Source organism: Homarus americanus, unplaced genomic scaffold (genome assembly GCF_018991925.1).
Source record: "Homarus americanus isolate GMGI-L3 unplaced genomic scaffold, GMGI_Hamer_2.0 scaffold45698, whole genome shotgun sequence".
Taxonomy (NCBI): domain Eukaryota; kingdom Metazoa; phylum Arthropoda; class Malacostraca; order Decapoda; family Nephropidae; genus Homarus; species Homarus americanus.
The window spans coordinates 12,717,514-12,733,218 of NW_024735554.1; the positions used below are offsets into that span (position 1 = coordinate 12,717,514).

The window sequence follows — 15,705 nt, forward strand, 5'->3', positions numbered from 1 at the left end:
TATGCTTGGAGAAGAAGGGACAAGATAGGATATACACTGAGGGATTAGGAAGCACTACCTGGTGTTTGTAGAATTTAATAGGAGAATGAGATGGGTCAACAAACCAGCAGTGCAGGGACAAAAGAGGTGAGAGTCGAGTGGGTAAAGATGAAGGAAACTGAGGTTGAACAAGAGTTTATCCAAAAACAGGAGGAGTTAGATGAGACTACAAAAGAAAATCAATATAACAAAGACATAAACAAGCTGTGGGAGGAGAGTAGTAATGGTGTAAATGAAACAGTAGAGAGCGCTCGAAAGTAACATATAATGCCAAGTTCCCACTCTGTAAAATTGGATTGGCGAGAGGAAGGGCATCCAGCCATACAACTGACTTCAAATTTGTTTGATGGCAACCAGGACCTAATGTCATCAGGTAATTGTAGCTAACTCACTCAAATGTGGAAAATAGCTGTAAAATGGTGGTGATGAATTGATGATGATTTATTATTATCATTCAAGACTCCAAACTGCTGTGGGTGACACATTGGTTAACTTGTCAGTGGTCTTTAAAAGGTCAGGAAGAGAAGTTGAGTACATGTTCTCAGAATAATTAGTAAAACAAACTTTTGAAACAATTAGTGAGATATGCATTTTAAATGGTCAGTAAAATGAGTTCATTGAATGGACATCGAGAAAAGTTGTTTGAATTGTCAGTGAATGAGTTCTTTGAATAGTCTATGAAATATGCTGTTTAAACGTCCAGTAAGAATAGTTCTTTAAATGGTCAACAAGCCATGCTCATTAACTGATCAGCAAAATAAATCCATTGGATGGCCAATTTTGGCAGTAGATTAAGGTATTGTGTTTGAAGATAGAGACAACCTGAAGAAGGTGATAAGGTGAAAATTGTTGACTGTAGGTCCAGGGTTTTCTCTCATTATAGAGACTAAACACTCCATAATTCTTAAAATTATAGAGGAGAAAGTATTATTATTGAACTCCTCTGAGGTTTTATTGGGTTACATGCTTCAATCAAGTTTAATAGGGGTGCTTGTGGTAGAAGCGGTACCGCTCTTGCCTCGCAAGCAAGATGTCACGGGTTCGATTCCCGGGCAGGCGGAAGTTGTTTGGACACTCTTCCTAGCCCCCTTGGTCCCTGTTCACCTAGCAGTAAAGTAGGTACCTGTTGTAAATCGAAAGGTTGTGAATTCGTATTCAGGGAAAGTTGTTTGAGCTTCTAAACTTGGAACTAACACAATCTGAGGAGTGGTGACCCGAGGATCACACACCAAACACGGACAAAAACCAAATACGTGCGCTATGTGCTAACCAAATAAACGCAGTCGTGTAAAGCCACGGCACTATCTCTCCTACTACAATTCCCTTCCTAACCTCCTGCTCCTTCCTCTGTCATCTTCCCCGCTCTGCCTTTCACTACCAACAACTTTTGGAGCTTCTAAACTTGGAAAAAGTTTAATATTAAAATAGGTTTATTTGTTCAAATAGTCTCATTTATACAATGTCTGGACAGATGGCAATTATTTCCATTGTCCACTCCACTGGCCTCTGGCATGATAAGGGACAAAGAAGTGTGAAGGTAATGTGGACTGTCATACAAGGAACAAGTATAGGTTGTATCATAATTCTTCCATACCATGGGAAGAGAAGTATTTAATGTGTGTATATAAACTGGCAGAGGGAAAGAAAGTGATCAACAAGTGCTCATCAGTGTGGTCTGGTCTGAATTTTCCCCCAGTGAGTGAGTTAGTCAGAATTAAAATACAGTACATGCAGTTGACTGATGAAACTACTGAGGAACAGTATGGGCTGATTACAAAGTCCTATCAGTGAGTGGGTGAGTCAGTCATTCAGGAGTAATATTCATCGTAATTTAAACTGACCAATAGAACTACAAACAACTGATATTGGCAGGAGGGAGGAGGGTCAGACAGTGAAGAGGAGAATGAGAAGTTGCAGGAGCTTGAGTCAGCCTTACGACAACACAGTCCTGAGTTCTTGGGAGACACCACTGCCACCAAACCAACTTCACTTGCTGAAAATTACCAGATTCAGCTCTCTACAGAACAGGTACATAAGCTAGAGGTTCACTATGTCACAAAACTCAATACAGTATTATTATTGTGTTCACTGGAAGCCATATTACTGATTCAGCTGTCAATGGAACAGTATCACTTGAGGTCATAAATTTATTTATTTTTTATCATGTTTTCTTGAAGTAACTTCCATAGTCACATCTCACTGGAACACGTAATGAATTTACTTGTTCGGTAGTGGTTATAACATTATTTTCTGCTTGAGTGAAGTAATTTTTTATGTGGCAGGATTTCACTTTGTCTCACTGATCCTAAGTTGAAATCTTAAATTTTATAAGTTTATGCCTTATTAATAGCATCCACAGTTTTCATATTTACCCAGTTTATGATTTAAGCCAAAGATGGTCATCAGCCCTCCCCTTAAAATTCAATCTCCTGGGAGGCCAAAATTTATTTGTAAAAAAATACCTCAAAAGCTCCCAACAACCCTAAAATATAAGGAAATCGCAAAGAAATTGCATATCATGTCATTTAAATGTCTTGTGGCATGACAAAATGTTTTGTGATGTCATAATGGCACGGGAATTCCCTCCAGCTGAGCCAAGCCCAGCATGCTGTGCCACGTCTTCCATTGCCTCCCATTTGCTCGCTCTTACCTCACAATCAGAATACATCCCCACACCTGTTTTTTAAGTTTTGTATTATAATTTACTTATTTCTATAGTAGGTACAACTCGACTTTCGACTTACGACCACCCAGACATACGACCACCCCAGTCGTACCAAAATTTTTTCAAATTACGTATTTTCGAGTTCCGGCGTTAGTGATTGCGCTGTGTACTGACAAAATTTTCGTTTGTAATTCCCTTTAAAGTGGCTGGCAAGCTTAAAAGTGAGAGTTTTGTGGTGCTGAGAAGAAAAAGAGACACCCATTTTAGATTTTCTATGTATTATTTTTGCATTTTCGAAATACGAGCAATTTGACTTACAACCTGGATTTGGGTCCCTAACCCTGTCGTAAGTCAGGGACTGCCTGTACACTATATGTAATGAATATTGAAATACTTTTTCCACAACTCTTATTTTTTTTTGACTTATTAATTTGTTTTTTTGTAAGTGGCATCACAGACATTCTTCTCTGTGCTGCCTGGAGTTCACCACTTGAGACACACGCACAAAATGCTTCCACTATATCACTTATAAAGGTATCCCACGTTTAATGATGGGGATGCATTACTGAGAAACCTATCGTTACATGAAATGATCGCTAAATGAGGAATAATATCCTAAACGAGGGATAACAAAGGGTAATATCCTTGGAGATGGCATGTAGCCGATTCACCACATAGTAGCACTCAGTACTATGTTATTGTTCAACTCATAATTTCGGGTAGATGTACATAATTTTCTTCATTTTTTTTACTGTTACATGCACACACAGGTGTTCATACAGAATGTGCAAAAAACAACAATACAAAATATAATTGTCATAAAGTAAAAAACGTAAAAGGGAATAAACATTTCTTATGTGTGTGGGAGTTAACACAGAGAGCATGGGAGAGGGGAAGTAGCGTGGGGGATCTCTCGGCTGTTTGCAGTCTTGTGTCCTTTATGGAGCGAAATGATTGCCAGATGGAAACACAGTATTCTTTCTTTTCTTTTATTAATTGTTATTATTTCTATTTATTCCTCACATTACTGGTACAGTATACACACACCACAGTTCATCCGGGCAGCCACCAAGCTGACTCATGAGACGTGTGTGGCTGCTGCCTGTATGCCGTGGTGTCACATAGGGTGGAGGGAGAGTACAGCTAGCCACAGTTACAGCTCACTGCCTCAATATATAAATTTACGTCCCACACATACACACCCATGCTTTTCATTTTTCTTATTTTATCGTTTTATATTACAGGCATCCCCGGGTTATGGAAGGGTTCTGTTCCTGAAAATCTTTCCATATTGCAAAATTTCATATCGCGAAGCCATTTTTTCCCATTGACTCCCATTATATAAGATGAGATGCATTCCTATGGAAATTTTTTGTGGCCAAAAAATGTAACACAAGCACATATATGAATGAAAATAGACACATATGATGATTCAATCATGATGTAACATGACAATAAATGCACTCACTTGAAGTTAACTTACCAGAAACAATGTTGAGTGCTGCAGGAGGTGGTGCAATCAGAGTTACTGGGAGTTACCTCCTTAAAACATCATGTTTATAGTCCAACATACCATATTTTATGGTATATAAGATGCACGGTCATATAAGACGCACCCCCCATTTTAGCAGGGAGTACAGTAAAGCCTTGAATAACGATGGTAATGTGTCCTCCAATATTGCAGTGCAAGGTGAATCATCATATCGTGAATCATTAACTTCAGTTCCATTAAAATAAAGCAATAATAACGAGATGCGTTCCCTATTCTGACCGTTTCATATCTTTTGTGTGGCTCTATTTTCCCCCAAAACAATAAAATTAATGAAAAATGCAAACTATATTCTTTAAATAATGTTTATGAATGAACCTTATACATTATAAATCAATAATACTATGGTCACACAAGAGGAGATGGAATGCCACTGTTGTTGTCAGTGTTTACACCCCTGATGTCAGTTATCCATCTGAAACTGAAGAAAATCAGACCCTGGTTGTTGTTGTAGTAAAATTAATGTAAAAAATATGTATGTTTTAATTAATGTTATTTAATGTGCAGTAGAAGTAACCACTGATATTAAAGAAAAAAGTGAGAGACTGATAGTGGAATGCCAATGTATGTACGAGAGCAGTCATGGAAACATAGCGTCATTTACCTTATTAAGAATGTGTACAAAATATTCAATATTGTTTATTACTGAATATTTATTTGATTGAATTAATGTTTATGCATGCGAAATGAACAATACGATTCATTAATAATACGTAGAATATTAAAACACACAATAGGAGACGATATGCCATTATTTTCGTTAGTGTTTACACCCGTGACGATGGTTCTACACTGAAACTGAAGAAAATAAGACTGGTTACAGTTGAAGCAAAATTAATGTAAAAAAAGAATATTTATGTTTTTTTTTTAATGTTATTTAATGTAAATAAATGGAACAATAGAAGTAGCTAACCACTAATGGTAAAGAAAAAAGCGATACGGATTGCTCAACGCCACCGTATGCAAGTGCGTACATGTGAAAATATATTGTCATTTCTCTACATAAGAATATGAAAGCAACACTTATTACTGTTCATATATGTCTTAAATAATACTTACAAGTGTAACACAAAAATTCTACTCACCAATGGTGGTAAAGTCTAAAACATAAGGACAGCCAATGTTGTTGGCCGAGTTTTTACTCAGATGACAAAGTCATCAGGTTCATCTCTGGCTGAAGCTGTAGCTTTCCATAAAGATGCCACAGCTGTTGCTGAACCTGAAGCTGTTGCTGAAGCTGTTACTGAACCTGTAGTTGTTGCTGAAGCTGCTACTGATGCTGAATTTGATGATGTAGCTGAAACTGAAGTTGATGGTGTAGCTGACCCTGAAGTTGATGGTGTAGCTGTACCTGAAGTTGATGGTGTAGCTGTACCTGAAGTTGATGGTGTAGCTGTACCTGAAGTTGATGGTGTAGCTGTACCTGAAGTTGATGGTGTAGCTGTACCTGAAGTTGATGGTGTTGTAGCTGTACCTGAAGTTGATGGTAGCTGTACCTGAAGTTGTTGGTGTAGCTGTACCTGAAGTTGATGGTGTAGCTGTACCTGAAGTTGATGGTGTAGCTGTACCTGAAGTTGATGGTGTGCTGTACCTGAAGTTGAAGGTGTAGCTGTACCTGAAGTTGATGGTAGCTGTACCTGAAGTTGAGCTGTACCTGAAGTTGATGGTGTAGCTGTACCTGAAGTTGATGGTGTAGCTGTACCTGAAGTTGATGGTGTAGCTGTACCTGAAGTTGATGGTGTAGCTGTACCTGAAGTTGATGGTGTAGCTGTACCTGAAGTTGTTGGTGTAGCTGTACCTGAAGTTGATGGTGTAGCTGTACCTGAAGTTGATGGTGTAGCTGTACCTGAAGTTGATGGTGTAGCTGTACCTGAAGTTGATGGTGTAGCTGTACCTGAAGTTGATGGTGTAGCTGTACCTGAAGTTGATGGTGTAGCTGTACCTGAAGTTGATGGTGTAGCTGTACCTGAAGTTGATGGTGTAGCTGTACCTGAAGTTGATGGTGTAGCTGTACCTGAAGTTGATGGTGTAGCTGTACCTGAAGTTGATGGTTTAGTTCTTCAAATAATAAAACTGATGAAAGAACCTTGCAGTTGTGTAAGTTGCACAGCTGCTTTCTTTTTCTTATACATCTTTATGTAGAGGTCATATGCATTTTTCACATCACTATTTGCTCCATATAATATCCATAGATCTCTCACCTTTTTATGTTGTTATAACACATCTAGTTTCTTGGCTAGGCTTATACACTTTCTTTTAGCTTTTGAACCAGCACTACCATCACTTGCTCTCTTGCTCATGTTGAATAGGGACACAAAAATGCCATAAGAAACCTGAGAAAAATTTTCTCCTGTTCACATTCGTGAAAACAAAAGGCCCGCCAAGCTGCACCTGCTTATACTAGTGATGCTGGCGTCACCACTCACAAGCCCGGCAGCTTCCATGCGCAAGGAGTGGTAATTTTTTTTTTATGATAAATATCGGGATTTACTTATTATTTACAGTGACCCCTCGTTTAACGAACGCCTCGGTTAACGAAATTTCGGTTAACGAACTGCCTTCCATAAGGATCTTCAATTCGGTTAACGAACAAAAATTCGGTTAACGAATTTCTTACGAACCGACCTCAACATGTTTTCGCTTGCACTGACCGGGCAACCAGCTTTAGTATCAGTCCGCCAATACATTAATCGGTTCTAGGGCTTAAATTCCTTACTATTTTAGTAAATATCAAGAAGTTTATACTATTCAATAATTTTAAAAGTTTAATATTCAATTTTTTAGTCATTTTAACAATTATTGAACATAATTGAAGGTAAAGTGACTAGTTTAATGTGCGGCATCCAGCCTCTTAACACAGCAAACAGGCGTTAGTCTCTCTCTGTTTTCACTGGAGGTAACATCTTGCTTGAGACTCTTTTCAACTAAACGCTTTTTTTCTGTGTTTCCAAGCAAATTATTGGTCATTTTGAAATATATTTTACATATTGACAATATATAATGCAGTGCAGTGTTGATTTAAAGAAAATAATCTTCAAATACACCAAGAGAACTAAAATTTTATGGGTGAAATGGCACCATGGGGTGACTTCTCTTCCACCCCAATGCCTTCTCTTCTTCCTTCTCCACCCCCATTCTAATTCCCATCATCATCATCATCATCCAGGAGCCTTCTACATACACACCTCAAAGTAAGTGAACTTTTCTACCATTTTTGTTGAATTTAGGAAATTTTTGGGGAGCTGGAACCAATTACCAAAAAACCCATTGAAACAATGGTTTCGGTTAACGAACTTTTCGGTTAACAAACGACCTTCTGGAACGGATTGAGTTCGTTAAACAAGGGGTCACTGTATATGAAAATGTAAGTTTATTCTATTTTTGTCGTAAATCTGAATAAAATAACGGTGTAATTTGAATTGGGTCCTAAATTAAACAGGGTTTTAATACGAATCGTTGTTAGTAGAACTGTCATTATCGGAGGTTTTCCTGTTCAGTAAAGCCTTGAATAATGACGGTATGTGTCCTCCAATATTGCAGTGTAAGGTAACCAATCGTATCGCGAATCATTAATTACCATTAAAATAAAGCAATAAAAATGAGATGTGTTCCCAAGTGTGACCTTTTCAAATCTTTTGTGTGGCTTTTTACCCTCTTCCCCCCCCCTCCGAAACAATACAATTAATAAAAATTGCAAACTATACAGGCAGTCCCCGACTTATGACAGGGTTTGGGACCCAAATCCAGGTCGAAAATGAAAAAATAATACATAGAAAATCTAAAATGGGTCTCTCTTTTTCTTCTCAGCACCACAAAACTCTCACTTTTAAGCTTCCCAACCATTTTAAAGGGAATTACAAACGAAAATTTTGTCAGTACACAGCGCAATCACTAACGTTGGGACTCGAAAATACGTAATTTGAAAAAATTTTAGTACGACTGGGGCGGTTGTATGTCTGGGTGGTTGTAAGTCGAGGAGTACCTGTATTCTTTAAATAATATTTCTGAATGCACCTTATACAATGTAAATGAATAATAATATGGTCACACAAGAGGAGATGGGACGCCATTGTTTTCGTTTGTGTTTACAGCTGGGAGTCCGGGACGATAGTTCTACACGAGAAAATGAAGAAAGTAAGACCCTGGTTATAGCTGTAGTAAAATTAATGTAAAAAAAATTAATATACTGTATATGATTTAAGTAACGTTATATAATGTTAATAAATGGAACAATAGAAGTAGCTAACCACTAATGGCAAAGAAAAAAAGAGATGGATTGGGAATGCCAACATATACGTGCGCATTTAAGGATAGCGCTTCATTTATCTTTTTAAGAATATGTACAAAAGATTCATTATTGCTTATTACTGAATATGTATTTGATTGAATTATTCTTTATATTTGCGAAATGAACAATACAATTCATTAATAATACGTAGAATATTAAAACACACAAGAGGATAAGAGACGGCATTGTTGTCTGTGTTTACACCCATAATGTCAGTTATCCACCTGAAACTGAAGAAAACAAGACCCTGGTTGTTGTTGTAGTAAAATTTATGTAAAAAATATGTATGTTTTAATTAATTTCATTTAATGTACAGTAGAAGTAACCACTGATATTAAAGAAAAATGTGAGACTGATAGTGGAACGCCAATGCATACGTACACACTCAAGGAAACATCGTCATTTATCTTAAGAATATGTACAAAAGATTCACTATTGTTTATTACTGAATATGTATTTGATTGAATTAATGTTTATATACTATGTGAAATGAACAATGCAATTCATTAATAATACTTAGAATATTAAAACACAAACGAGGAGACAAGGCGGCATTGTTTTCGTTTGTGACGATGGTTCTACATAAGAAACTGAAGAAAATAAAACCCTAGTTGTAGTTGTAGTGAACTTAATTTAAAAAATGAATACCTGTATGTATGTTTTAAGTAATGTTATTTAATATTAATAAATGGAACACTAGAAGTAGCTAACCACTAATGGTAAATGAATAAAGTGAGACGATTGGGAACGCCAACGTATGAACAGTAAGTGCGTACATGTGAAAACATATCATTTTTCTACATTTGAATATGAAAGCAACACTTATTTACTGTTTTAAATAATATTTACGAATGTAAAACAAAAATTCTACTCATCAATGGTGGTAAGTCTAAAACATAAGGACAGCCAATGAATATTGTGCGAGTTTTTACTCAGATGACGAAGGCATCAGGTTCAACTCTGGCTGAAGCTGTAGGTTCAACTCTGGCTTAAGCTGTAGGTTCAACTCTGGCTGAAGCTGTAGCTTTCCATAAAGCTGTTGCTGAAACTGTTACTGAACCTGAAGTTGATGTTGAAGCTGCTTATGATGCTGAATTTGATGGTGTAGCTGAAATTGATGGTTTAGGCCTTTGAATAATAAAGCTGTCGAAAGAACCTTGCACAGCTGCTTTCTTTTTTCATTATACATCTTTATGTAGAGGTAATTTGCATTTACAGGGTACTGTATTTAAATTTTAATGCTTTGTTCTGTTAATGGATCCACTTCAGAATATATGTTCATTGCTTGCTCCATATAATATCCACAGACCTCTCACATTTTTCATATTATTTTAACACATCTAGTTTCTTGGCTAAGCTTATACACTTTCTATTACCTTTTGAAACAACACTACCATCACTTGCTCTCCTGCTCATGTTGAACAGGGATGCAAAAATGCTGTAAGAAACCTGAGAAAGTTTTCCTCCTGTTCCTGTTCAGATGCGTGAAAACAAATGGACCGCCAAGCTCCGACTGTTGTTTACTGGTGATGCCCATTACCACTCATTAGCCAGGCAGTTTCTTTGTGCAAGGCGCTCTTCACTTTTTTTACATATTGGGATTTAGTTATTATTTATATGAAAATATAATGTTATTTTATTTTTATTATATTTTGGTCATAAACATGAATGAAATAAGGACGTAAATTGAATTGGGTCCTAAATTAACTAGGGTCTTAAATATGAAAAGTTGTTGGCTGAACCTTTGTTATCAGAGGCTTTACTGTATTTAGGAAAAAAACTTTTGAGTGTATGTATTTTCTTCCTGTAACCATAGTTTTCTTAAAATATACATACTATACATACAGTACCAGTAAATGTGAGGAATAAATAAAAATAATGCCAATAAATAAGTTGCAACCCAAAATACTGTACAGTACTGTATTGCCAAACCAGTAAATAAAAGAAAATGGAAGTTTAACACAGTTGCCATTTGCATATACAGTAGACCCTTGCCGTTTGCGATTTTGACGATTCGCTGAAAGCAGATGGCAGCTCTGGTGGCTAGCTTGCGAGCCTTTTCCCACAGTACAATAAGTTACCCCACGTGCCCTTGGCATCTCATCTCCCTCTGTTCGTGCTCACCCAGTACCTGTGACCCAGCATCTCGTATCGTACTCTCAAAACTTTCGTGTTTCTTTGTTAAAATGGCCCCTAAAAGACAACCTCGTGTCAGTGCTAGTGATGCTAGTGGAGTGAAACGTAAAAGGCAAAAGTCAGTGATGACCCTGACAAAGAAACTTGAATTATTAGACAAGTTAAAGGAGGGGAGTAGTGCTGCCGTGGTTGGTCAGTTGTTTGCTGTGAGCGAATCCACTGTGAGGTATATAAAGAAAATGAACAAGCAATTCATGATCTATTCAAGTGAGTGCTCCTGCAGGTGCTAAAGTGGCGCAGGTTGTTCGTGACAATAACATAATGAAAACACAGAAAGCACTGAATATTTGGATTGAGGACCAGCACCGCAAAAATGTTCCAATCGACAGCAACGTGATTTGTAAGAAAGCTAAAATTCTTAAAGCTCATTTTTATGAGTCAACAGGTGGTGAAGGGGCTGAACCAACTTTTAGTGCTAGTAAAGGTTGGTTCGAGAATTTTAAGAAAAGATTCTCTCTCCATAATTTGAAGCTGACTGGGGAGGCAGCTTCAGCTGACCACACAGCCGCAGATGTCTTTCCCGCCAAGTTAAAGAAAATAATAGAAGAGAAAGGCTACAGACCAGAGCAAGCGTTTAATGCCAATGAATCCGGTTTATATTGGAAGAAAATGTCAAGGACAGTGATGCTCATCTTCTGTGGCAGTGCAGCTGGCCACATGATCAAACCTGGCTTGCTTTACCACTCAACAAACCCTAGGGCTTTAACCCCTACGCTCCGGTTGACGTTCCAGAATGTCCATCTAGGGCGCCCCAGTTGACGTTCCAGAATGTGCGCCCTTTTGCGGCATTGTTTGAACACCCTGCGTGAGTTATCAGGTTCCAGGATGACTATTTGCTTATCATGCCACACGCACGGCCACAGGAAAGCTTCCTGAATGTAAGTACAGCTCCTCCCCGACTTATGAAGGGGTTAGGAACTCAAATCCAGGTCGTAAGTCGAAATGGTCGTAAGTTGAAAATGCATAAATAATACATAGAAAATCTAAAATAGGTGTCTCTTTTTCTTCTCAGCACCACAAAACTCTCACTTTTAAGCTTGCCAGCCATTTTAAAGTGAATTACAAACGAAAATTTTCTCTGTGTACTGACGTTGGGACTCGAAAATACGTAATTTGACAAAATTTTGGTACAACTGAGGCAGGTCGTAAGTGCGAGTGGTCGTAAGTCGGGGAGGAGCTGTATAGGTACACCACCGATTATCTGGGAACTGATAGTCCGGCACCTCCTTTAGTCTGGTCAAAATTATGAGAGGGCACTTAACTTCCCTCCCTCCCTCCCTCCCAGCCAGGGTGAAGGTAGTTTTAGGCTTAAAGTTTTTATATTATAAAATGTAGCTGACTAGACTTTGCAGAATATGAATTGCATTGCTGGAATCTTTGTAAGATGGTGATTAATTTGAGTATAAACATCACATAGTTTGCACAAGTTATATAAATTTTAGTCTAGTATAGTGCATATGTGTACAAGTTTTTTAACTCATATTTTCTGGAAGATATACTGTATGTAACTTTCTTTATTTATTTTTACTCATTTACATGCACACACCATCCTAAATACATATTGTGAAAACACTAAAAGAAATAATTGTCCTAAGATTAAACCTGTACTAAGTTAATTACGTACTAAAAATTTTATGTCTAGTGCAAACTATGTGATGTTTATACTCAAATTAATCACTATCTTACAAGAATTACAGCAATGCAAATTATATACTGCCAAGTCAATTCAGTGACATTTTATAAGGGAAAAACTAAAACTTCTGTTTTGATAACTTCACACTTTATTTCCCCTCCCTGACAGCTGTCAACCTTTCAACCCCCTCTCCCCTCCCCTTCCTCACAGCCAGGGTGAAGGCAGCTTAGGCTTAAAGTTTTTATCTTATGAAATGTCGCAGACTAGACTTAGCAGAATATAAATTACATTGCTGGAATCCTTGTAAGATAATGATTAATGTGAGTACAGTCAACCCTCACTTTATGCGGTTAATTCAACCCACAGGGTACCGCGGAAAGTGAGAAACGCGTAAAGTGAACAACATAACATATGAGATTAATTGAAATAGAGACCGGGCCGACCCCCAAACTCCACTTTTTCAGACACAATACCTACGTTGTAGTAAAAATAACTTCTTAATTTTATGATGGTATGCACACACAATTAATAATTAAGAGAAATATCAATAATATTAGGTTTTTTAACACTTACATTAATAGAAAAGATGGCTGGGCACATGGGGATGGGGGGTTGGTTCCGAGGCAGAGGGCAGATTATTGGCCCTCACCTGTATCACTTGTATCAATTGTATCACTATCCACCACAGAGGCTTGCAGGGCCTCTTTGTCAAACCCCTCAAAGTCCATATAAGTCCATATCCTCACTGTATAATTATCACTATCACTGACTTGGGCCGGCTGTGGTGGGTGGTGGGTGAAGAACTCGGTAATGTTTTGATGACTGGGCGACCTTGTGCGCACCCTGCTTGCGCCGCTTACACAACATGGCGGATGGCAGGAGAGGGCGGGAGAGATGGCGGGAGGTTTGGATCCAAAAATGGCGCGGCTCGCCAGTCGCTCTCCGCGTAAAGGGGTACACGCACCGCGGAATGTGAGCATTCCGGTTTCGGCAGGGTACCGCGTAAACGTGGAAACGCGGAATGTGGGACCGTGTAAAGCGAGGGTTGACTGTATAAACATCACATAATTTGCACAAGAGATAAAATTTTTAGCACAGTGTAGTACAGTACATTTGAGTACACCGTGTGTACAGTAATGTTGCTCAAAATTATGGCTTTTTCACATTTAATTTACATTTAATATTTGTTTAATTTAAGTTTCTAACAGTCCATGATGCTTTAGAGACACAGGAGGTGTATAATTTGTGGGTCAGAGGTGTATTGTTGAATAATTATTACCTGACCTCGGTTTGTCCGGCAAAATGGATAATCCAGCAAGGCTTTGGAACCAAGGGTGCCGGAAAATCAGTGGTGTACCTGTACCCTGTAGTAATATTTCCATTGGCTGGAATCCCTCAAACCCAGAAATCTCCGATTGCCAAAATTGAAATTTGCTTGGAATATCATTCCCAAAGCTGTAATATTCCAAAAAATTTCCGGCTTTAGGAAAAAAATTCCGAGGTTGAAAATCCAGGGAATTTTCTGAAAATGTCTTGAATAAAGATTAAAGTTAAAGTATTTTTGGGGGACTTGACCTGCCTCAGTGTCAGGTGGAGGTAAGGTAGGGGGTTAGTGGTCTCATTACTGACCTTCTGATGGAATGTCAGGTCACCCTTTCTTGGGTATTATGTATTACAGTCAATTGAGTGAAGTGTAATAGAGACGTGACGATCACTACATACCAACTACTGTAGTATGATCACACACACACCCGAACATCACACCCCAACACCATTCACATACCCCTAATAAGGGAATTAAGACAGCAGACATAAGGAGTGAGGGTCTTATTGTGTGACAAATTTGCGTGTGTGTGACTGCAAGTTAAATATCAGCTATTGACGAGTGCTTGGCAACACTCATTTCCACTCCATCTCTCTAATTACCCACACCTTTCTGCTTTCTCACTCCATTTATACTTATACTTTTCACAATCTCTCTAAAATTACTTTAGATTTCGTGTTTATTCAAGACATTTTAGGTCATGAAACTCACTAATCCCCTGGCCAAGAAAGGGTGACCTGACATTCCATCAGAAGGTCAGTAATATGAGACCACTAATACCCCACAGCTCCATGGGAAAGGAAAATACCAGTCTTTGCTGTAACACACAGTTTCATTCACGCCCATATCACATAGATTTTTAATTTTCAAATACATTTACTTTACCAAACTTTTAGATAAATTCTGGATTATTATAGTAAGGAAATGGAGTTTTTAACTTAATTATAATTGTATTTATGGTCTCCGGTAGTTTAGACTCAAGGAAAACATCCCCAGCACCCAGAAACATTCTGGGGAAGTGGGCTAGTGTCTGTGTGTGTGTGTGTAAGATGTCTAGCTTAGACACTTGGAAACTTTTCTCAATAACTGGAAAATATTCCGGGGATAAGGAATTTTTCCGGGTTTGAGAAAGTTGTCTGGTTAGCCGAAAATCTCTCATCCCCGGAAGTGCTCTGCACCAATTGTTCCGGTTAATGGGGATATCACTGTACTCGTATAAATAAACAAAATATACTACTATATACACTATACTGTACTGTACCCGGTACTCACCAGCAGAAGTTGTTTTCTTGAGCTTGTGATACAGGCAGGCCAAATGGTGATATGATGATACATGATGGCCTGCCTTTGTCCTGTACCATCTACTGTAGCAGGTGTTACTATCTGTCACTCCATGAAGGATGGATTGCACTCACACTGTATACTGTACATACACCCTCTACTCACTAGCCTACAGTAGGCATACACTATCCATTCTGCTATGTACAGTATAGTACTCTCACTTACAGAACATACAGTACAGTATACGTAACTGTAATCACTTTTTATTTGCTGATTTTGTCATGGTACATTAATGTACAGTATTGTACAACACAAATTACTTTTTAATTTTTACTTTTATCATCTTCGCCACTGATCGGCTCGTTAGCTGCTTGGGTGGTCTGTCACGTCTCTGTTACGCACTGTTGGCAAGTACTGGGCATGCACTGGCTCCTGAATGAATCTGAACCTGATCTAGTATTAGTCAAGTTTGGTCTTGAAAGAGCTCACACTCGGTGCCATCACAACACTTTCTGGCAGGTTGTTCCAAGAGTTCACAGTTTTCAATGTGAAAAAGTTTGCCCTCAGAGTTTTCTGGACTTGTGGCTTTCTCAACCTTGAGCTGAGGCCCCTTGTTGGGGGAGGGGTCTGCCTGCTCCAGGTATGGACACTCGATTGAGTAGTGCCCTTTGAGATGCTTATACACCTCAATTAGCTTACCCCTTGCCCATCTGTAGTAAAAGCTAGGCAG

The 15,705-nt window shown here is 38.3% G+C and overlaps 1 protein-coding gene across 1 annotated transcript in view; it reads left to right on the top strand.

Moving 5' to 3' along the window:
- Window positions 1-15,705, top strand: part of LOC121871531 (actin-related protein 5-like) — a 61,062-nt gene that overhangs the window by 31,725 nt on the left and 13,632 nt on the right. The window contains exon 10 of the mRNA XM_042373961.1: window positions 1,912-2,067. Coding sequence (XP_042229895.1) covers window positions 1,912-2,067 — 156 coding nt within the window. The remainder of the gene's footprint in view (window positions 1-1,911; window positions 2,068-15,705) is intronic.